Raw genomic sequence first — 23,878 nt, 5'->3', positions numbered from 1 at the left:
AATAAATAAATAAAATCTTCAAAAAAAAAAAAAAAACTTGAGCATAGGTTGTGATAGGCAGATGAAGCTAGAAGAGCATGATTTTAATAACAGCACGATAATAACAAACTTAGAAGAGCTATTTGTGTACTTTACAAATGGTACCAGTCATCGCCTTTAGTTTTTTACTGTCCTTTGCTCCTAAAACATCCTCATTGCAGAGGAGTGTAGATGCTGTTATTTTCGCTGTACAAAGTTAATAATAGTGTTTGAAAGAGACATTCATGATAAAGAATGACCACATTAATTGTAACTTGTTTTAAAATTACCTTTCGATAAGATAAAGGAACATGCCTTTCAGGAGATCGTGTGAATTACTCTCTGTTTTAGGCTAAGTAATTATATTCTATAATGCAATTTTTTTGTATTGGATGGACAGAGTAAAGATAAAAGGAAGCCATAGAGAGAACAACCTACTTCACAGATGACTAAAGCAGGTGTTAGAAATGCAGATGAAGGATAGTGACTAAAGACTGTACAAATTTGAAGTGAAAATGCCACTGGTCTGCATGCAGTGTTCTGCACATACGAAGTTTCGGGTAGTTAAATTATTCATTTTATTGTGTGAGCTGGTTCAGGAGTTAGGGAAAAGGTGCCTTTTTCACATTGAAACTGTTTCTTCCCTCTCTCCCTTTCATCTGCACTTGGCAAGCAAAATGAACTTCGTTTTGTAAGTTTTATTCCAGCAAATGAATGACTTACATCTCTCTATGGGAGAAAAAATACACGGAGGAACAGATACTTACAGGTTTAAGTGACAGTATAACACAATAGAAACCAGAGATTAGTTTTTCCCTCACTTTTGTTGTAACGAAAGCGACTAAAGACAAATAAATGCAAAAGTATCTATCTAATAATCATCATCATCATGAACCTCATTGTGAAATATTTCTCTAATGCCTGCATGGGCATTGTTCTGTGTTGGATAAAAAGATTAAAAAAGTAAGCCATTCCTTCCATAATCTTAACAATCAAGAATTTTGATTTTTTAATATTTTATTTCATATATATATATTTTAAGATTTCATTTATTTATTTGAGAGAGAAAGAGACCAGGAGCACAAGCAATGGGGCAGGGCAGGAGGAGAAGGAGAAGCAAACTCCTCACTGAACAAGGAGCCTGACACAGGGTTTGATTCCAGGACCCTGAGATCATGATCTGAGCTGAAGGTAGACACTTAAATGACTGAGCCACCCAGGCATCCTAAGAATCTTGATTTTTTTTTTTTTAAAGGCAAAACTGAGGGTGCCTGGGTGACCTCAGATGTTGAAAGGCACAACTGAGATATTTTTAAGCATTTAATGTGTAATTTTATTTTATTTTTTAAAAAACTTTATTTATTCATTTGAGAGAGTGAGAGAGATTGCAAAGCAGCAGGGCAGAGGGAGAAGGAGAGAGAATCCTAAACAGATTCCTTGCTGAGCACAGAGCCCAATGCAGGGCTGTCTCACAACCCTGAGATTGTGACCTGAGCTGAAACCAAGAGTTGGATCCTCAACCGACTGCACCCCCTAGGCGCCCCTTTAATATGTAATTTTAAAGCAGAGTTACATTTTAAGGAAAATGTCAGAATTCCTGAAATTATTTCTACTCTCTTTTTGGCTTATTTTGCTTTTTGATCTCAAAGGCTGCTAACCTTGCTACAGGGCACTGCGCTGGTATCCAAAGGTTGCACTAATAGAAAAACACCTGTTTTTGGTGAACTCAGATCATTTCAGGAGAGTCAAAGAGGTTTTATATATGTGTAGGAGAAAAACACAAACATTTATTCCACATTTTAAAGGTGACGAAAATGTGAACAAGGCATGCCTGGATTGATTGATTGGTTGGTTGAGATTCAAAGTTGTGGAACTACTGACATTTTGACTCCGTCTGTACCAACCTGTAGGCTTAAAATACCTTCCTTTGTCTCCTAAGACAAAGGGCTTCAGTGTCCTACAGATTTGGGTTTGGATTCTGTTTCTATCCCTTATGAGCTGTGTGACTCTGGCAACAAAATTAATTAATTAATTAATCTTTGGACCCAGGTTTCTTTAAATGTGAAATGGTCATAATAATACTATTACTTCTAGAGATTGTTATAAGATTAAATATGAAGTGGTGGGCCTGGCACATCATAGGAACTCACAGTGTATCTAGTTTTTTTTATTTTTAATTTTATTTATTTATTTGACAGAGAGAGATCACAAGTAGGCAGAGAGGCAGGTGGGGGGTGGGGAAGCAGGCCCCCTGCTGAGCAGAGAGCCCAATGTGGGGCTCCATCCCAGGACTCTGGGATCATGACCTGAGCCAAGGCAGAGGCTTTAACCCACTGAGCCACCCAGGCGCCTTTTTCATTGGAGCAGCAGCTTGCCTTACAGATAGTCCTGCCTCTGCTCTATTCTCATTTTATTTGTTTATTTGTTTGTTTATTTGTTTGTTTATTTATTTTCAGCATAACAGAATTCATTGTTTATGCACCATACCCAGTGCTCCATGCAATAGTGCCCTCCATAATACCCACTACCTGGCTCCCCAACTTCCCACCCCGCTCCCCGTCCCTTCAAAACCTCAGGTTGTTTTTCAGAGTCCATAGTCTCTCATGGTTCATCTCCCCCTCCAATTTCCCTCAACTCCCTTCTCTCCATCTCCCCATGTCCTCCGTGTTATTTGTTATGCTCCACAAATGAGTGAAACTATATGATAATTGACTCTCTCTGCTTGACTTATTTCACTCAGCATAATCTCTTCCAGTCCCATCCATGTTGATACAAAAGTTGCGTATTCATACTTTCTGATGGAGACATAATACTCCATAGTGTATATGGACCGCATCTTCCTTATCCATTCGTCTGTTGAAGGGCATCTTGGTTCTTACCACAGTTTGGTGACCGAGGCCATTGCTGCTATAAACACTGGGGTACAGATGGCCCTTTTTTTCACTACATCTAAATCTTTGGGGTAAATACCCAGTAGTGCAATGGCAGGATCATAGGGAAGCTCTGTTTTTAATTTCTTAAGGAATCTCCACACTGTTCTCCAAAATGGCTGCACCAACTTGCCTTCCCACCAACAGTGTAAGAGGGTTCCCCTTTCTGCACATCCCCTCCAACACATGTTGTTTCCTGTCTGGCTAATTTTGGCCATTCTAACTGAGAAGGTGGTATCTCAATGTGGTTTTAATTTGAAGCTCCCTGATGGCTAGTGATGATGAGCATTTTTTCATGTGTCTGATAGCCATTTGTATGTCTTCATTGGAGAAGTGTCTGTTCATATCTTCTGCCCATTTTTTCATATGATTATCTGTTTTGTGTGTGTCATTTTAATTTATAGAACCATTTAAGAAGCTGTCGTGTGTTTGAGGGCTGATACAGCTTTTTTCAGGTTTTAGTTGACTTTGTAGTTAGAGATTTGGGGACTAGTTTTGAGATGTGTTAGCCACCTGTTTTATGGAGAAACGTATTAGATTTGGAGTCAGAATATCTTGGTTCATTTTCTGACTCTATATGTACTAATCTTAAGACTACAGACAGGTCATCTAACCCATTTGACCTCTATTTTCTCACCTGTCTAGTGGAGAAAACAATAATACCTCACCTATTAAGCTTCCCTGAATTATGGTGAGAAGCAGATGAGACATTGTGTAAAAGATATTTTGTAAAACATGAAATGTTTTTAAAAGGTAAGTAAGCGGGGCGCCTGGGTGGCTCAGTGGGTTAAAGCCTCTGCCTTTGGCTCAGGTCATGATCCCAGGCTCCTGGGATTAAGCCCCACATCGGGCTCTCTGCTCAGCAGAGAGCCTGCTTCCCCCTCTTCCTCTTTGCCTACTTGTGATCTCTGTCTATCAAATAAATGAATAAAATCTTTAAAAAAAAAAAAAAAGGTAAGTAAGCTGTTATCTGTAATTTATCATTATCAAATTGATCACTTGTGCCCTTCATCCCATTGGAAGGCACACTTATGCTATGAAATATTAAGATTAATTGCTTATTTCCACAGCAGTGGATATCACTTTTTGTGATCCCTTACTGGTAAATTAAATCTAATAATTTGATATATAATTCAGACATTTAGTTTGTACCATCATAAAAGTCTTGAACACATATAATGGTATCCTGCAGCACAAGATTATTTCTGCCACAGACTTTTATAGCTTAAAATTTTGCATAGTATGTGGGTGACTGCTTTATTGCTAGAGTTCTTGATTGGTTACCACAGTGTAGATTAACGGAGCACGAATAACCCTTTGGTTTCACATCAGTCCCCAAATGGGCCATTTTCTCCCATTAAAAAATTAAGGTATGTTTTACATATAGTAAAATTCATTCTTTTTAGGTTGCAGTTCTATGAGTTTTGACAAATGCTTATAGTCATGTACATAGCACCATAATCAAGATGTAGAACATTCCATCACCCCTAAAGTTTCCCTGTGCTCCTTTGGAGACATTGCCTCCACCCACCCTCCCAGCCCCTGGCAACTACTGATCTGTTTTCTGTCCCCGTAATTTTGACTTTTTCAGAACACTGCATAAATTGAATCATACATCATGTAGTGCTTTGAGTTTGACAAATGTGGCATTTTTGTTAATATACTCTTTTTAAACACATTTTTCCTATTTGGGAACAAGAGCGTTATTGCACTTACTTTTTTAAAAAGATTTCCAAAGTTGCATTTTTGGAGTGTGCTTTTCATTTATTGAGAAGCACTGGTTGATGTTTTTGGTTCATAGATAGATTGAGAGTACCTGAATATTCCTGAGCTTTTGCCTATACGTACCCACTTAAACTTTCGTTTCTCTGTGTCCCATATATCAGAAAAGAATTAGTTAAATTATCTTTCAGAATGTATGAAAAGATATTTGCTCCCAGGTTGTTGGTTCAGAGTTTTAGAGTTTGTTATTTTTTAACCCAAGCCCTGAATTATGGAATGTATCGTGTCCCTCCCAAAGCTCATTTTGTTGAAGTCCTAAACTCCAGTGTAACTCTTTTGGGAGCTAGGGTCTTTAAGGAAATAATTAAGGTTAAATGAGACCCCAAGGATTGGGCCCTAATCCGATAGACCTGGTTTATTTATAATTAGAGAAGGAGACACGAGAGGTGCTCACTTACTCAGAGGAAAGGCTAGTGAGGTTACAATGAGAAGGCCAATTTCTGTGAACCAAAGAAAGAGGTCCCTGCAGACACTAAGTCTGTTGGCACCTTGGTATCAGACTTCCAGCCTCCGATATGTAGAAAATAAGTTTCTGTTGTTTAAGCCACCCAGTCTGTGGTATTTTGTTATGGCATCCGAAGCAAACTAATACATCCTGAGTGTAAGAATCTGTAGTGGCACTAAGAATTTCCTCATAGCTGCAGAATTACATACAGTATTGCCATAATGTACTAAAATTTCTGGGAGACTTGAAGTTCTGAGCTATAAAGTATACAATAGAAATTAATAGCATTGAACCTGGCATCATGCAAGTCAGACTCAAAATGGTGACTCAAAATGGTGAAGGCATTAATAGATGATAAGGCAGTAGATAACTGGGAGGAGCAGAAGAGCTGATATTCCTACCAAGTGAGAAATAGAGGATGCTTCAGAGGGGAAAAAAAAAAGGACTTGAAGTGTCCCATCCACGAGTATGCCTCAGTCAACTTTAAGGAATACAGACATTTTACTTTACCCCATTGATAAGAAGATGGGAAGTAGACAGTTGCTGATCCTGTGATGTTCAACAGTATAAACAAGTTCCAAACTCTTTCCATCTCTATGCTCTGCTCTACTTAGCTGTCAGTCTTTTACCTTCATACTTTCTTGCCATCTTAGTAGCAAGGTGACTACTATGTCCTTGTGGCATTGTGTCCTTGTTCAAGGTGTGATGGAAGGAGAAGAGCATTGCTAGAAAGCTTTCCTTTCATTCTTGCCCTTTTAATAAGTAAGACATGCATTCACAAGAGGCTTTCAGCAGAATTTCTCTAATAATTCATTGACTAGAAATGAACCAGAGGGTTACTGCTAGCTGTAAGGAAAGGAGACAGGTTGAGTGTCTACCAAAGGGAACAGAATTCTCCTTTGCTTCTTGACCTTTTTCCCTTCTTGGCACACAAAGGAAAGATAACATTTGTTATACATGATGGGAGTGAAGAGAATGCTGCTGCTCCAAGCCCTGCCCATTTGCCCTGAGGGTTAGGGGGAATCAATATCTTGTGTATCTGTGGTACATTTAAGGCTCATATGAGTTGGAATTGACTAGTGGATTAGTTGTGAGTCATATCTTAGGTTGGACATACTGTTGCCCCAAAGAAAGCCGGCTTTGTTAGCTGTAAGAAGATGGGTATGGCTATTGGGTAGGCAATTCATAGAATTTGGCCCGGTAGCTGTTTGCTTACAAAAAAAAAAAAAAAAAAAATTGTTTGAGCTCAAAATATGCTGTATTTGGATTTGAATAAATATGGATCTGTTGCTCTCAGAAATCACCCCCCCCACCTTTAATAGTGAAATTATTATATAATCTGAAAGAGGCTGGGAGCTGGAAAGTTGACTTCTTTTTGCAGGCATACTTAGTTAGCCTCACTGTGGTAGTCTGACTTCTGCATATTTTAGGCTATCCGGTAGTTGATAGAGGGAAAGCAAGGGGGTGGAAAATAGTCCATCACCAAAATGAATCCAGTTTACATGTGAGAAACCAGAGTTGCGTTGTCAGCTTGTGAAGAAGAACCTTAGAGGGGCGCCTGGGTTAAAGCTCAGTGGGTTAAAGCCTCTGCCTTTGGCTCGGGTCATGATCCCAGAGTCCTGGGATGGAGCCCCACGTTGGGCTCTCTGCTCAGCAGGGGCCTGCTTCTCTTCCTCTCTCTCTCTGCCTGCCTCTCTGCCTGCTTGTGAGCTCTCTGTCAAATGAGTGAATAATATATATATATATATATATATATATAAACCTTAAAAAAAAAAAAAAGAAGAAGAAGAACCTTAGAAACCAGGCACCACGCAGATCGGTGGTTGTTGTCTTCTAATGTGTCATATTGCTAAGGGTGCTCTGGCACATCATGAGATCTTGAGTATAGTTGGTTGAGACACTCCTCTTGCTCCCCTCCATAGTAGAGAGTGGAGATCTGGTAGGAGCTGCATTGGCAATAAGTTCCAGGAGTTGTCAAGGCTTTACTCTGCAAAGCGTGGATGAAGAGCTTCTAGATGAAGGTGGGAAACTTTAACACTTCTGTGCTCCAAAATAAATAGGGTGGAGTGCCTAAGGTAGAAAAGGGATATTAGTTCATATATTAGGCATTTAGTGATAGTGGTGGGAAACTTTAACACTTCTGTGCTCCAAAATAAATAGGGTGGAGTGCCTAAGGTAGAAAAGGGATATTAGTTCATATATTAGGCATTTAGTGATAGTCTCAAAAACGATATTTCCTCTAGAATAATAGTTTTTGAGCCTGGAGGCTTGGGATCCTAGTAAGTTCTGAAAATTTATATTAAAATATATTCTATAATTGTATATGGATTTTTCTAGAGAGAAGGGCCATAACTTTCATCTAATTTTCAAAGATTAAGAACAGAATATGCCGAATGTTTAAATAATACAGACTTGAAGCAGTTTTTCAGGTCTCATTAGAGTTATTTTAAGAGAACTGTAGCTTCTAATTGTTCTATAACCTGATAATCTGTTTAAATAGTAATTTCTCTTTGATGTATGAAGTTTTACAGTATATGAAATATATACCCTAAGTGGCTTTATGGAAAAGATACACTTTCTGATGGTGGGTATTATGGAGGGCACGTATTGCATGGAGCACTGGCTGTGGTGCATAACCAATGAATTCTGGAACACTGAAAATAAATAAATAAATAAATAAATAAATAAATAAATAAATAAAATTGAAAAAATAAAAATAAAAAACAACAAAAGATACACTTTTCTCCCAAATATTCACCAGTCCTGAGGCCACAAAATTTAGTTTTTTCTTGAGGAAGATAAAACCCATTGTATGCAGTGACCCTAATTATACATTGTTTTTGTTAGTGGTATTGCTAAGAAGTCATAAAACCTTCTTCTTCCTCCAAGTTTGTTTAGCATTAAGGGCAAATACTTACATTTGTCAGATACTTAATTGTTTACTAGTTTTTGCAGAATTTGAGTACCCAAGGTTTTTAGATATTTATGAAGTTAGACTTTTAATCATAGCAAAGTAGTGATAGATGATAGATAGAGTGATAGAGAGATAGACGGGTAGATAGTTTGATGTAGGTAGATAAAGAAAACGTGAGCTTTCTCTATTATAAAACAATTGTCAGTCCTTCATTGCCTTCAAACTTATTTCTGTCCTTTAGATGTGTGTGTTTAAATAATTTTTCCCCTGTGGATGAAGCTGACAGCATTTTCCAAATTGATTTTCTATCTGTAATATTCCAACCATATTTCAAACCTCATTAAAGCCCTTTTCATCATTTCTCTGACTCCATTAGTTATGGCAGCATCTCAAAATTCAGTTTTCTCGGTAAATTTCATTATTGTGGTTACCAATTCATTACAAAATGATCAGAGGAGTAGGACGGAGAGAAAAGGAATTGACATATGAGGACAAAGTGAAAGATGAGGACTCTTTGGCCAGTAAAGTAGAAATCTATCAAATCATGAATGGTGCATATAAGGTGAACATGGACCAAGATGGTGGATCTGGAAACAGAAAGAGGAAAGGGCATTCTTAAAACTCCCAAAACATAACAAGTAAGAGGTACTTAACACAGGCAGGAAAGTAATTTTAAAGGGTTTTTTGGTGAATTTATTACAGAACCAATGAGAAACTAAGTCATAGCAAATCTGCCCATAAACTCTGAACAGATCTTAAATAATTCTAAATATTATGCTACACATAGTCTCTTATTTTTTTCATGTTCTCTAGGACATCCTTTAGAAACAGACTTTTGCAAGATTTGGGCAAGATGGGATCTGATCTAGAAAGATAACCCCTAAGCTGTTATCACTGAAGTTGGCAAACAAGACTAGTAATAACCAAAATTACTACAGCATATCAGTAAAGATTACATCTGTAATTTATTCTTTTTTGTTGTTGTTGTTGTTCAATTTTTATTTAGTCATTTGAGAGAGAGAGAGGGACAAAGAGAGCACAAGCAGGGGGAGAGGCAGAGGGAGAGAAAGAAGTTGACTCCCTGCTTAGCTGGTAGTTCAACATAGGGCTTGATCTCAGGACCTGGGGGTGAGACAAATGCAGATGCTTAACCATCTGAGCCACCCAGGCGCCCCTCTTCAGTTTATTCTGATGGTGAATTCATCCTTTATAAGGGAAGTGCTTTCATATCTGAAGTTCACTCTAACAAAGAAGCAAAATATAGATGAGGATATTTTTATCTTTAATATATAAACAGTTCTTATAGATGAAGAGGAAGCAAAGACATATACCGAAGGAAAAATGAGCAAAGATCTTAAGCTGGACATTCACAGAGGAATAAACATGGATGAGCAATAAAATTATAAAATAAACTGATGATCATATCAGTGCAAATAAGAGTGAGATATTTTCCATCTGTGAAATCAGCAAAGTTTAACAAGATCGACTGATGGACAAGAATGGAAAGACTTAGAAATACACACTCTTGGTAGGTCTATAAATAAGATATGATCTCTATAGATGGCAGTTTCACAATGTGGATCAAAACTGGAAATACTTAGAATAATAACAACAATAATAGCATCTATCAAAGCTACCATGGACTTGGTGCTGTGCCAGACACTTAGCCTGTATTGTATTTTTTATTTTCAATAACTGTTATTAGTCTTGTATTATAAATGAGGAAACCAGAACTAAAAAGAGTTTGATGATAACAGCTATTAAGTGATGAAGTCAAGATATGAACTTGTATCTTTCTAACTCCAGATTCCACAACAAAAACCACCATGTTATTTACCCTGTTCTTGGTGGATCAGTTGCACTTCTAGGAATTTGTGTTAAAAAGACAATTATCAAAAGCCTGAGTGGTACGCATGAGAATGCTGCATACCTTTGTAGGTACTAAATCGCCATACAGACTTACATGAAATGCAGTTTGGGCATATTCCAAGAGGTGAGCTAGACCTGAGACTGTCAAGTAAACGTGGGAATCTGAAAAATGCCCTCTCAGTGAAAAGAGTATGAGAAAAACTCTTCCCGTTGGCCGTGATAAGTGATAGTGTTGTCTTAGGCTGAGAGTTGAATGGAAGAAAATGAGTCTCCTGTGAAAAATGGCACTCCAAGCCTGTGCTAAGGATGGTTGGAGAGTAAGAATCTATACCATTTTCATGGGGCCAGAAACTCTGAGCATAGAAATTAATATAACAACCAGTTCCAGACAAGAATTTCAGAGAGAATAAAGAGAGTAGCCAAGAATTTTTCAGAATTAGCAAAACATGAATTCCTAAATTGGAGAAGTTCACCAACCCCCAAGCAGGATAAGAATGAATAAATCCACCCCTGTGTATCAGAATAAAACTTTGATACAACAGAAACAACTACAGTTGCAGCTACCACTAATAGTAATGGCAAACCCTTGCATACTGGTTACTTTGTGCCAGGTAATCTCCTAAGTGAGATATATGCACACAAGCATGTACACACATACACATGCACACGCTCACACACTCAATTATAGATAGTTGCTATTGTCTCCATTTTTTTTTTTTTTTAAGAGGAAAGTAAGGCACAGAGAGAAGTTACTAAATCTTCCCAAGATTACTCAGCTAGTACATGGCCAAGCTCAGATTTGAGTCCAGATAATCTACTTCCCAAGTCTGTACTCTTAACTACTACACATTGTGCTCAAAGAGAGTATTTTCAAACTAACCACAGAGAAAAGGCAACTTTGCAAAAACAATAATTAGCCTGACAGCTGACTTCTCTAAGTCAGGAATATTGAAGCTGAGTTGTTCTTCTTCCTGTCCTCTTCCTGTCCTCTTCCCCTTCAATTCCTTATCTTTTCTTTAAAAATAATTTTGGTTCCCTTACCTCCCCTTGATGCAGCTGGAGTTGGGTGGCTTATGGGTCCATGACTGAGGAGGTGACTGGGACTGGGTCCTGGGAGGTGTGTAAGACCGAGGAGGTAGTCAGAGCTGACAGTGGCAGCGGGCTGGTTATATACAGGACACATGGGGAAATAAGTAAATTAAATATAATTAGTGTTCAAAAGTGATGAGGACATGTCAGAAGATGTCAGAAGCTTGAAGGGACTTGCACTGGCCAACTAGTATTCTCAAAGTATTTCACTTTGGCAACTAGTATTCTCAAAATATTTTAATTACAAAGGGAAAATAGTAATTTCACCAAGAAGAGAGCTGGAAGACACCACCTCAACCAAGCGGTCAAAGTGAATATCCCCAGTAAAGGGGAAGATGGCCATCCTTGCCTCCTGATGTGATAACTGAAGGGTAGAGCATCATTTCTGTGGTGTTCCTATCAAAAATGTGTAACCTGAACTTAACCATGAGAACAGCACACACAAACCCAGACTCTCTGTGAAAGAAGTGGCCTTACTCTTCAGAAATACCAAGATTATGGCAGGCAAGGAAAAAATAGGGAATTGTTCCAGATAAAGAGACATGACAATTAACTGTGAAACATTATTTTAGATTAGAAAAAGATTGGGAAAATTGGTGAAATTTTGGATGGGACTGTGGATTTGATGGTAGATGGTAGTATCATTACGCAGATAGTTTCCCAATTAAGCAGGTTTTTTTTACTCTGGTGGTGTAGAGGCAGGAAATACGCACTGACATGTTACTGGTTTAGCATGGCTGTAACTTACTCTCAGTTCTGAAGATAATGATTATAAGTGTGTGTTTATCCTTCTTTTATAGTGGTTGTACAGATGTAAATTTTTATTCCATTCCTGACAGGTCTACATAGCACTTAATTATACCCTTTAATCTAGTTTCTAAAAATGTTTCAGAAAGTTTATTTTGAGATAGTTTTTAGCTTAGTTGACCTTTGCAGTCTCAACAAAAAGTGCAAATTCAGAGCACCCCAAATTGCAAATTCACTGCATTCATGTATTTTTTTGCTTACTAATTTTATGTAATTTCTTCTTGAATTAATGTATTGTAAACATAGGTAACCAACCCCTTGGTGTTTATTTATAATGAGAAGAGACTATATTTAGAGTTCACAGACCTGGTTTCAGTCTCCAGTTCTGTTTCTCTCTGGCTGTGTACATTGGGATAAAAATCCTCATCTTTTTTTTTCTTTTTTTGTCATGGTTTCCTCATCCGTAGGCAACTCAGGATTGTTGTCAGGAACAAACATGGAAACATGAGAAGCCTAAGCACAATTTCTGGCATGTAAGAGGCATGCAGTAAGTGTTACCTTCTCACTCCATTCTTTCTTCCTTCTCTCACAGAAGTATTCATGTAGGTCCCTTGGGCATAAAGAAATACAAAGCTTATTAATACAGGGCTGGAGGAAAAGGACTCCATCCCTGTCCTTTTGTTCTTATTTGGCTTCCCTCCGTGTATCTGACTTTTGCCTTTATTTCTGTAAGTCATCCATCATCATCCAGAAGATGAACCGGGCCAGATGGTGATCCCAGTGTGAGGGCGGGGGGAGATGGGAGTAGAGCACAGGGCAGAGGAGGGGATTGCCAGAACACTGAAGGTTCCTAGGGGACCAGTAGCCAGTGGAAGTGAGGAATATTGAACAGGTCTTTCTAGCCTGAAGACTTTTACTCTTTGCTACTGAGTAGCTTGTGATCTGTAGGAAAAGTACTGATTGATCATGGCTGAATGACTGTCTGATGCTTCTCTCTGATTTGTTACTCAGCAACCCAATTTTAGCTATTCTGAGTCCTGGGGCCATTCAGTGCTTGTGATTTCTTTCCTTTCATTGATGGCTTCGTATATTCTTTGTTCTTTTGGGGGTGTTTTTCTTGTTGCTCAACTTCTTTACACTTTATGCATAAATATATATTCCCTGTCAACATACATTTTATGCAATTTTTATTACATGTTAATTTATTTCTGTTTCTTTTGTCTTCTTTGTGGGTGAAGTAAGTAAAGGTGGTCAAATGGTACAAACTTCCTGTTGAAAAAAACTAAAGAAAAAATATGTATGTGCAAGGCCAGACTGGTAACATATATGTGTGTGGAAAGTAGGAGTTCTTATTGACAACCTGTCCCTCCGTCTCTCTGTTATCACATCAGTCAGATGTGAACTCCAGTAAGTCCAGTGGGACCTGACGCTTAGCCTACTATTTTGGTTTTCTTGGAACCAAATTCCACAAATTTTTTTTTTTTTTTTTACGATTAGTGTTCTGCTCTCTAGCAAGAGTTCAAGTGCTGAAAATCTGAGCCCATATCCTTAGTTCTATTCTGATTCCTACCACTGTGCTTTGCATCTAGTAGGTGTTCAGTAAATGTTTCAGTAAGTATTGATTGTATCAGTGACTCAAAATAACCCCCTCAAAATTTTGCTTTCTATCCCAGATATTAATACTAAGCCTCGAAACCAGACTAGGATTGAGTGTGTGCCTCTGCTGGACCGCATAGTTACAGTCTTCCCACTCCCCTTCTGGCCGGTGCCCCATTTCACTGCTCTCCTTCCAAACAAACAGTTTTCTTAAGTTTTTATTTAAATTCCAGTTAGTTAATGTATAGTGTAATATTAGTTTCAGGTGTACAATATAGTGGTTCCACACTTCCGTACATCACCCGGTGCTCATCACAGATGCACTCCTTAATCCTCGTTACCTCTTTCACACACCCCTCCACCCACCCACGCTCTGGTAACCATCAGTTTGTTCTCTGTAGTTAAGAGTTTCTTGGTTTACCGCTCCCTCTTGCCTTTTTCCTCTCTCCCTCCTTCTCTTTTTTTTTTCCTTTTCTCATTTGTTTGGTTTCTTAAATTCTACATGTGAGTGGACTGACTTATTTGCCTTAGCATAATATCCAACTTCATCCATGTCATGCAAATGGAAAGATTTCATTCTTTTCTATGGCTCAGTAATATTCTGTGGTAATTCTTGGTAGCATTGCCTATTGTAGATAAAATGCTGCTGTAAATTTCATGGATCCCTTTGAGTTAGTATTTTTGTATTCTTTGGGTAAATACCCAGCAGTGTGATTAGTAGATTATAGGGTAGTTCTATTTTTAATTTTTTGAGCAACCTCCATACTGTTTTCCAGAGTGGCTGCTCCAGTTTGCATTCCCATCAACAGTGCAAAAGGGTTCCCCTTTCTCTGCATCCTCATTAACACCTGTTTTTTCTTGTGTTATTGATTTTAGCCATTCTGACAGGTATGAGGTGATATCTCATTGTAGTTATCATTTGCATTTCCCTGATGATAAGTGATATTGAGCATCTTTACATGTGTCCGTTGGCCAACTGTATGTCTTCTTTGGAAAATGTCTATTCCTGTCTTCTTCCCATTTTTAAATTAGGTTATTTGTTTTTTGGGTATTGAGTTTTGTAAGCTCTTTATATATTTTGGATACCAACACTTCATCAGATATGTCCTTTATAAATATCTTCTCCCCTTGTAGATTGCCTATTGGTTTCATTGATTGTTTCCTTCCCTATGCAGAAGCTTTTTTCTTTTGATGTAGTCCCAATAGTTTATTGTTGCTTTTGTTTTCCTTGCCTCAGGAGGCATATTTAGAAAGAAGTTGCTATGGCCAATGTCAAAGAAGGAACTGCCTGTGTTCTCTTCTAGGATTTTTATGATTTCAGGTCTCACATTAAGGTCTTTACTACATTTTGAATTTATTTTTGTGTATGGTTTAAGAAAGTGATCCAGTTTCATTCTTTTGCATGTTGCTGTCCAGTTTTCCCAGCATCATTTGTTAAAGAGACTGTCTTTTTTCCATTGGATGTGCTTTACTGCTTTGTTAAAGATTATTTGACCATATAGTTCTGGGTTAATTTTAGGATTTTCTCTTCTGTTTTATTGATTTGTGTTTCTGTTTTTTTTAAAAGATTTTATTTATTCATTTGAGAGAGAGAGAGCAGGAGAAGGAGCAGAGGGAGAGGGATAAGCAGACTCCATGCTGAGCACAGAGCCCAGTGTGGGGCTTGATCCCACGACCCTGAGATGATGACCTGAGCCAAAATAAGAGTCAGACACTTAACTACTGAGCCATCCAGGTGCTTCTGGTCCATGTGTCTAAGTTTGTGCCAGTTCCATATGTTTTGGTTATTTCAGTTTGTAATATAACTTGAAGTCTGAATTATGATGCCTCCAGCTTTGCTTTTCTTTTTCAAGGTTGCTTTGGCTATTTGGGATCTTTTTGTGGTTCCATATGAATTTTAGGATTATTTCTTTTAAATCTGTGAAAAATGCTGGTGATATTTTGATAGGAATTGCATTAAATGTTTAGATTGCTTTGGAAAGTATAGACATTTAACAATATTTGCTTTTCCAATCCATGAGCATAGGAAGTTTTTCCATTTCTTTGTGTCATCTTCAGTTTCTTTCATCAGTGTTTTCTGGTTTTCGGACTACAGGTCTTTCACCTCTTTGGTTAGGTTTATTCCTAGATATCTTAATATTTTTGGTGCAACTATAAATGGAATTGATTCCTTTATTTCTTTCTGCTTCTTCATTATTGGTGTAAAGAAATGCAACACATTTCGTCCATTGATTTGGTATCCTGTGACTTTACTGAATTTTTCAGTTCTAGCAGTGTTTTGATGGAGTCTTCTAGGTTTTCTATGTAGAGTGTCATATCATCTGCAGACAGTGAGTTTGACTTCTTCCTTGCTGATCTGGATGCCTTTTATTTCTTTTTGTTGTCTGATTGCCATGACTAGGACTTCTAGTACTATGTTAAGTACATGTGGTGAGAGCAGAAATCTCTGTAGTGTTCCTGACCTTATGGGAAAAGCTCTCAATTTTTCCTCATTGAGGATGTTATTACCTGTGGTTTTTGAAACAGCTGTTTCAGTCTTCAGCCCTTATAGCACTATGCCTCCTTAGTATGCTCTAATCAAATCTCCCCCACACTACTAAGAACTTAATTCAGTTCTTGTCAAGGTTACCAGTCATCTCCATCTGTCCAAAACCAGTGATGGTTTCTTTGTTCTTGTCTTGCTCAAACACTTGGGAGTAGTAGACACAATTGATCACCCCCTCTTTAAAACATGTTTTCTTCTTCATTTCTGTGATACCTCTCTCTCCTGGGATTCCATCTACTTTGCCAACCACCCCTTTGCAGTTTCCTGTGTGGGTTCTTTGCTCTGCTTAACTTCTAAATGTTAGAGTGTCTCAGTGCTTGGTCATGGGTCCTGGTCTTTTCTCTGTTTACAGTAACTCCCTAGGAAAGTTCATCCAATTCCATGGTTGTTTTGTATTGTTTTGGTTTTTTTTGGGGGGGAGGCATAGGGCAGAGAGAGAGAGGGAGGGAGAGAGAATCTCAAGCAGACTCCACGTTCAATATGGAGCCCAACATGGGGTTTGATCTCTTGACCCTGAGATCATGACCTGGACCAAAATCAAGAGTTGGACGCTCAACCAACTGAGCCATCCAGGAGCCCCCAATTCCATGGTTTTATGTAACATCAAAATTCATCAGCTACCAAACTGATATCTTTAAATCTAACTTCTTCCCTAAATGCCAGACTCATATATACCAAAAGGCCTATTTGATGTCTCATCTTGGATATCTAATAAAAGTCTCAAATTTATTGTATGCAAAATAGAATTCTTTTTTTAAAATTTTTTATTTGTTAAATTTATTTGACAGGTTATTTATTTGACAGATCACAAATAGGCAGAGAGGCAGAGAGAGAGGAAGGGAAACAGGTTCCCCACTAAACAGAGAGCCTGACTCGGGGCTTGATCTCAGGACCCTGAGACCATGACCCGAGCCAAAGGCAGAGGCTTTAACCCACTGAGCTACCCAGGTGCCCACAAAATAGAATTCTTGATCTCCCTTCCCATCCTTAGATTGCGTCTCCCTCAGTTTTTCTCACTTCAGTAAATGGCTCTACTCATTATTTGAATATAAGACTATTTCTGGATTTCTTTCACCATCTCCCTCTCCCCATATCTAACTTATCAGTAAATCCCACAGGATCTACTTTCAAAATATATCTTGAGTTCATCAACTTCTCTTCATCTTCACTGTCACTACTCAAATACCAGATGCCATCATTTCTTGTCTCCCACCCTATAAATTATTCCCTAATCAGTCTTGCCTGCTTCTATTCTGATTTCCCTAAAATTCTGACTTCACTCATCAGCTAAAGTCATCTTTTTAGAATATAAACCTCACGTTGTATTATCATACTCTCTCCTGACTTTTCCCTAGTTTTAAAACATCTGGTGTCTCCTGTTGCTCTTAGAAGAAAATGTATGGCTTCATTATCCCAACCCACAGCGTCCTGTTAGCTAGCCCTATCATCCTTGTCTCCACCCAATACCACACCGCATACTCAGCACACTCCAGCAATACAAAGTTTCTCTCCTCAAACACATCAAGGCTGTTTTTCCTTAGTACCTTTGCACTAGTCCTCCCTTCTGTCTGGAACATTCTGGGCTTCACTGGATTGGCTCCTTCTTGTCACACAGATGTCACCTGAAATGCCCCCCTCTTCAATGGCCTTCCATAAGTACCTCCCCAATACTTTCTCTGAACAAATTTTACAAAGTCATAATTATCCCTCTTGTCTTTTGTTTGTTTGTTTGTTTGTTTTAAAGATTTTATTTGTTTATTTGACAGACAGAGATCACAAGTAGGCAGAGAGGCAGGTGGGGGTGGGGGCGGGAAGCAGGCTCCCTGCTGTGCAGAGAGCCCGATGTGGCACTCAATCCCAGGACCCTGGGATCATGACCTGGGCCAAAGGCAGAGGCTTAACCCACTGAGCCATCCAGGCGCCCCCGCATCTTGTCTTTTGACATCACCCAGACATTCTTTTCTGAAGAAGATTAATTCTAGCATGCTGTGGTCCATAAAGCTGTTTCTTATTATATCAAATCAAAGGGCTTCTTGATTACTGGTCCAAAGCTTGTCTACTTTTCTTAAAACAAATGTTCCACTGCTGTTATGAACAGTGTAATTTTGTATAGATTCTCCTTTGGAGTTTCTGATTTTTTTTTTTTAACTTTTTAAATTAACATATAATGTATTATTAGCCCCAGGGGTACAGGTCTGTGAATCACCACGTTTACACACTTCACAGCACTCACCGTATGGCACATACCCTCCCCAATGTCCATAACCCCACCACCCTCTCCCTACCTCCCTTCCGCTGGCAACCCTGTTTGTTTTGTGAGATTAAGAGTCTCTTATGGTTTATCTCCCTCCCGATCCCATCTTGTTTCATTTATTCTTTTCCTACCCCCAAACCCCCCATGTTGCATCTCCACTTCCTCATATCAAGGAGATCATATGATAGTTGTCTTTCTCCGATTGACTTATTTCACTAAGCATAATACCCTCTAGTTCCATCCACGTCGTCGCAAATGGCAAGATCTCATTTCTTTTGATGGCTGCATAGTATTCCATTGTATATATATACCACATCTTCTTTATCCATTCATCTGTTGATGGACATCTAGGTTCTTTCCATAGTTTGGCTATTGTGCACATTGCTGCTATAAACATTCAGGTGCACCAGCATCTGTCATTTCCTGACTTGTTAATTTTAGCCATTCTGACTGGTGTGAGGTGGTATCTCATTGTGGTTTGATCTTAATTTGTCTTCTTCGACTTCTTTTGTGATAAAGAATCTTTTTGATACTTCTTCTCTTACTGTACTTTAAACAGAAATAAAATATTTAAGTTTTAATGGATGCCACATATTCATTGTGTGTGTGTGTGTGTGTGTGTGTGTGTATAATTATATGTAACTATTACTTTTGTTCCATGAAAGGAAGGTGTATGCTGAATGATCTCCAAAGGCTGAAGGAGCCATAAGACCAAAGAGAAAGGCCAGCAATTCTAGCTTGATGAGAAATGGTTTATTAAGGGGATTTATGGACAGAAGCCTGTATTGGGTGGTTATAAGACGAGTAGATCTCCATCATCCCACCTCCCTTAGGACCTATTTTTATAGCTCTAGAGACTGGGAATACTGAGGGACCACTCAAGAGGACAATCTTTAAGAGTAGGTACATGTCAAGTTATATCTCCAGGGAAGATTAAGGACATTATGAGCCAAGGATGTGCTTAAGGATATGGTAAACAAAAGGAAAAAAGTAGTTAGGGATTGAGCAGGAAGAGGGTCTTTGCCATGAAGGTTTCAGGTCACAGAATAGTCATCATGGCAGATTTGTCTAAAATGACATTAGTGTGGTTCACACAACCTTTTTTCACAAGGCTCTTCCTTATATCCTAAATGCTATTTCATTGCCAAAATAAATATCATATTATGTAAAGAGATATATCTATCTTTTTTCCAGCAGAGAATAGAGTCTTTTTTTTTTTTTTTAAATTGAGGGTGTAGAAGAAGAGGTAATCATTCCCAGGTATTTGCTCATGTACACACATATTCACATGCTTCCTGAAATTTCAAGGTGCTACTAGGAGAATAGCTCCTGTGTTCTGCAGTATGATGTTGCAGACAATAACAATGCTCTGTCAATAACACTTTGAACACTTGTGACATTTATGCATCTGCACTGCCCGAAGAGCTAACTCTGCTTAAACTCTAGTCCCCAGAGTCTCTGGCCAAAATGAACAACTTCTTCTGTTATTGCTTTATCCAGTTTTTTTTTTTTTCCATCTTTAGTTTCCACTTTTATTTTGTATTGTTAAATTATACTCCAGAGAATTCTTAAAGGTGTTTCTTCAACTGCCCTGTTTTGATGGTACCCCAGATCTACTCTCTATACAAGGACTACAAACATCCATGCCTTACTGCAGTCTTTTATTTGCTTTTGAGCCAACCTACAGACTTCAGTGGTTTCAATATCACTTAGGATGAGTGGACTGGCCATCCTGAAGGACCCCTGTTGAGTGATGTCCTTTTCTGACTTGAAGTTCATGAGTGGTATTACTGAGAGGCTCTATTAAGCAGGGTGTAAAGGAATGGTCAAGCTGTCCAATTGCTGAAAATCCTGGACTCTTGTGCTGTGCAGATTCTTCAGGCACTGAAGACTGGAGCATAGTCATGCTGTTTTCCAACTAAAGCTTATAGTCCCATGGCAAAGACAGAAGAGTTACCTGTGGTCAATTGTATATGTTTTTGGGACTGTGTTTCGAAAGCAGATCTATCTTACATTGAATTTCCTGGATGACTTCTTTGTTGCTTTGTAGTTGAAGTTGGAAGAAATTCTCAGATGTCTAAAAACTTTTCTGACATTATTTTAGTTGACAAATAGTGTACCAGTGGTCCTGTTTTTAAATGAGTATTATTTAATCCACATTAAACCATCTTTGAGTTCTTACATGAGTCTAAACTTTATTAAAGTCAAAAGTAATGTTTAGGGAGGATAAAATCATAAATATGATTCATAAATACTTTAAAAATCAACAGTAGAGCTCCTAGTTGAATAGAAATCTCACTTAGAATTGTACTTTATCTTTGAAAGAAAAACTTCTGGGATTAAGAGTAAACCAGTTTTAGAAAAGAAATCAAATATTATGGAATTTGAAAATCTAATTTGACATATATTAGATTAATGTCCTGTAAAATCCTAGAGTCTGAATTCAGTTTATAGAGTGTTTGACTTAATTCTCATATTTCTTTTTCTCATTTTCCCTTTGTTATTTATGTTTAAATCTTGGTGACTTTTCCTTGTATGGGTTTAAACTTGTAGTACTGAATTCTAAAGGAGCAGGCCCCTCCCTGCCTTTTTTCAGTTAACTTTTGAGGAAGCAATGGTCAGGAATTTGTGTGTGTGTTTGAAATAACTCTTTTTATGAATATATAATCCCACAATTTCACCAATGTACATATTTTTTGCTTGCAAATAAGTAGGAATTTAAAAATTGGGCACATAAAGAGCAAGGTTGATAAAGGCCTTTTCATATATTTGTATCCCTAATATGTTTTTATTTTTTAAAAATATGCTGCAGCTGATTGAACTAAATTTGATTTTGACTTGTGCCACACAACTATAATTCCGTTAAAAACATGTCAATTTGCAATATATTTAAGGTGATGTCAGCAACAATTCCTTCTTTATTTAGAGTAATGTAATCTGAAACTATCAACCTTTTCTACTTTCATGAGCTTTGACTTTCATACCATAATGCATGAAATAATGCATTTTATTTAAAGCTTTTGGTAAAATGTCCATCACTGGAGGGAAAATTTTTATTTAAATATGTTCCTTCCATTGAAATTGGCTTTTCCACCAATATCTTTGTTTCTTTCAATATTCTAAGCCCCTTGAGTTGCTTTGGCCAAATTAGTTATCTCCTCACTTAAAATTTAACATAATGATCTCTCTTTGTGGCCAAAGAATTGAACTAATCAGGGTGTTTAGGGTGGGGAAGAAGATATCCAATGATATCACAGCTATTTAGCTCATTGATTCTCCTCAGATAGACATGATTATGTAGCAGGTGGGCTAGAAAGAAGAAGGAATAATATTGGAAGTATGTGGAGAGAAAAAACTTTGTAGGTTGACCTATAATCAGAGAAGAATGACTAGTGGCTTTAATTCAAGGGCCAATGTGGCTTACTTTTATAAGGATATCATACTGATTTTTATGAATGTTAAGTTCTGTAAAGTCCAAATTGAGCAAAGAAAAATGAATTGCATACATAATTATCTACAAATAGGGGGGCCTTAGCAGTTAAAAAATACATTGAAATATTGAATAACCAAAGTAGAAACCCTCTTGTAATAAGAAATTTGTGCTGTGCATTTTATATACTCTCGTTATTTTTGGTTTTTCACTTATTACATGTTAGCACCAGAGAGCATATCTGCCATTAGTATTGTTGGGGGCAAAAATATATTAGCACCTGACTCCACATCACTCACAGACAGCCATGTTTATTTATTTGTGGAGTGAATTGTTCTATCTCTTATGTGCATTCATTATGACAAGTGCTATTATGGGAAAGGAGGTACAAAATTTAATCAGATGAAAAACCTACCCTGATTGAGCTTCTGCTTTATTTTATTTATTTATTTTTTTAAAAGATTTTATTTATTTATTTGACAGAGAGAGAAAGATCACAAGCAGGCAGACAGGCAAGCAGAGAGAGAGGGGGAAGCAGGCTCCCCGCCAAGCAGAGAGCCCGATGTGGGGCTCTATCCCAGGACCCTGGGATCATGACCTGAGCCGAAGGCAGAGGCTTAACCTACCGAGCCACCCAGGTGCCCCGAGCTTCTACTTTAAAAAGAGATACATGTGTACATAAATATATGAAATTTAAGGAAGTAGAAATTGTGTGCTTTAATAGGGAAGTATGTAAATGAGGGACAGGTGACATGGTAACAAGGAGTGAGAACTCAGATTTGGGGGAAGATAGAAATGGTCAGGTAGGGCTTCATGGAAGAAGTAGAACTGTTGATCAGAGAACATGATGTCTTTTAAACATTTCTGATAGCTGAACAAAGTTCAAGTATATCTAATAAGGCATGGCTTTTGAAAAATAGAGATTATTCATTTTATTCTTATGAATAAGAATATGGGGGAATGTGATTCTGTGGATAAGAAAAGGGACTTAGAAGGATGATGTCTTTGAATCTTCTGCAGGTCCTCCATATTTTCATTTGTTCATATTTATTGTATTTGTACATGGTGGGCTCTATAAGCTCTCTAAATAGGTATTGTTAAAAATAAAGTTATAGACTTTTGTCTTGCTGTACTTATAAATGCTCATCTAGTATAATAGGCCTTTACAATTTATGATTTGCACTTCTTGAAAAAAAATTTTTTTTTTTTTTTTTAATGGCAAGCTGCCTTACATCTTTGGCCATGTTCAGTAACCACTTTGTTACAGAAAGGTAAAAAAGAAGAGTATGGGGCGTGTGGGTGGCTCAGGATTAGCTGTATTAATTGAGATAGATCTTCTGTGGGTATTTGAAGCAATTTTACTGTAATTATCTGCAATATTTCTTTGTGATTTTAAATGTGTTTATACTTTGAAATTGGACTTGAGAGCTATGTAGCCTACTCTGAAATCTATAGAGAACTGAGTTTTCAGAAAGTGCTCTGAGTAAATTGCTTTCTCAGGTAGGTTCCAGTATAGAGTCAGATGTGCACTAAGAATTGCCTTTCCCTAAAGACACACTACATATATTTCCTATTCAGATTTTATTTACTATGGAATTCACTGCACTGCGTATAGTACTTAAAAACTCGTGCCCATTTCAGCTTTCCAAATTTAGTGCTTGAATTGGATAGGTAATGACTTATGAGCATTTTTAATTAGCCTTTCTTTACTTTGTGCTAGAAATGACTCAGTGTATCATATACTCATTTATTCAACAAGAGATTTTTGTTGATCCCTATGTTCCCAGCCTCATTACAACAACATCTTAGTGAACAAGGTAGATGCTCTTTCTGCATTTATAGACGTTACATTCTAATGTGGAAAGCAAACGTTAAGCAACTACTTAGATGTTACCAAAGAGTACACAGGTGAAGAGAGAATGTATCACAGGGACCATCTCAGTGAATTCCTCTTCCCCCATTTATAAGCTGTGTGATCTTCCATATATTTCTTAATCTTACTGGGATCCATTCTCACATGTGTAAATAGAGATAATAATAATGCTAACTTCATGGGGTTGTTGTGAGACTAAATGAAAAAAATGCATGTGAAAAGTTGGGTACATTGCCTGTTCCATTGTCTATATAGTAATTATTTCCTATTAAGCTTTAAAGGAAAAGGGTAGGGGAAACCTTCTCTGAGCAATTGACTTTTAAGCTGAGATCTGAACAATGGTAGGAATTTGCTAAATGGAGAACATTACTAAGAGAAAACACCAT

General features: G+C 37.7%; 1 protein-coding gene and 1 long non-coding RNA gene across 10 annotated transcripts in view; one reads left to right on the top strand and one right to left on the bottom strand.

Annotated features, from left to right (window-relative positions):
- The window catches only part of SLC10A7 (solute carrier family 10 member 7), a 256,897-nt gene that overhangs the window by 100,290 nt on the left and 132,729 nt on the right, over positions 1 to 23,878 (top strand). For 2 of the 9 annotated variants that reach the window (XM_032332456.1, XM_032332455.1), the window contains exon 6: positions 12,262 to 12,341. The exons of the other annotated variants lie outside the window; for them this stretch is intronic. In XM_032332456.1, coding sequence (XP_032188347.1) covers positions 12,262 to 12,341 — 80 coding nt within the window. The remainder of the gene's footprint in view (positions 1 to 12,261; positions 12,342 to 23,878) is intronic. 9 annotated transcript variants of the gene reach the window in all.
- Positions 6,985 to 12,782, bottom strand: LOC116584318. Its single transcript, XR_004283156.1, has 3 exons — positions 12,353 to 12,782; positions 11,000 to 11,120; positions 6,985 to 7,245 (listed from the first exon to the last, which is right to left on the bottom strand). It is a non-coding gene; the product is annotated as an uncharacterized LOC116584318 (long non-coding RNA).

The sequence above is a fragment of the Mustela erminea genome, chromosome 2 (genome assembly GCF_009829155.1).
Source record: "Mustela erminea isolate mMusErm1 chromosome 2, mMusErm1.Pri, whole genome shotgun sequence".
Taxonomy (NCBI): Eukaryota; Metazoa; Chordata; class Mammalia; order Carnivora; family Mustelidae; genus Mustela; species Mustela erminea.
The sequence above is the reverse complement of the archived record's forward strand: the minus strand, read 5'-3'. Positions and strand labels throughout refer to the sequence as shown.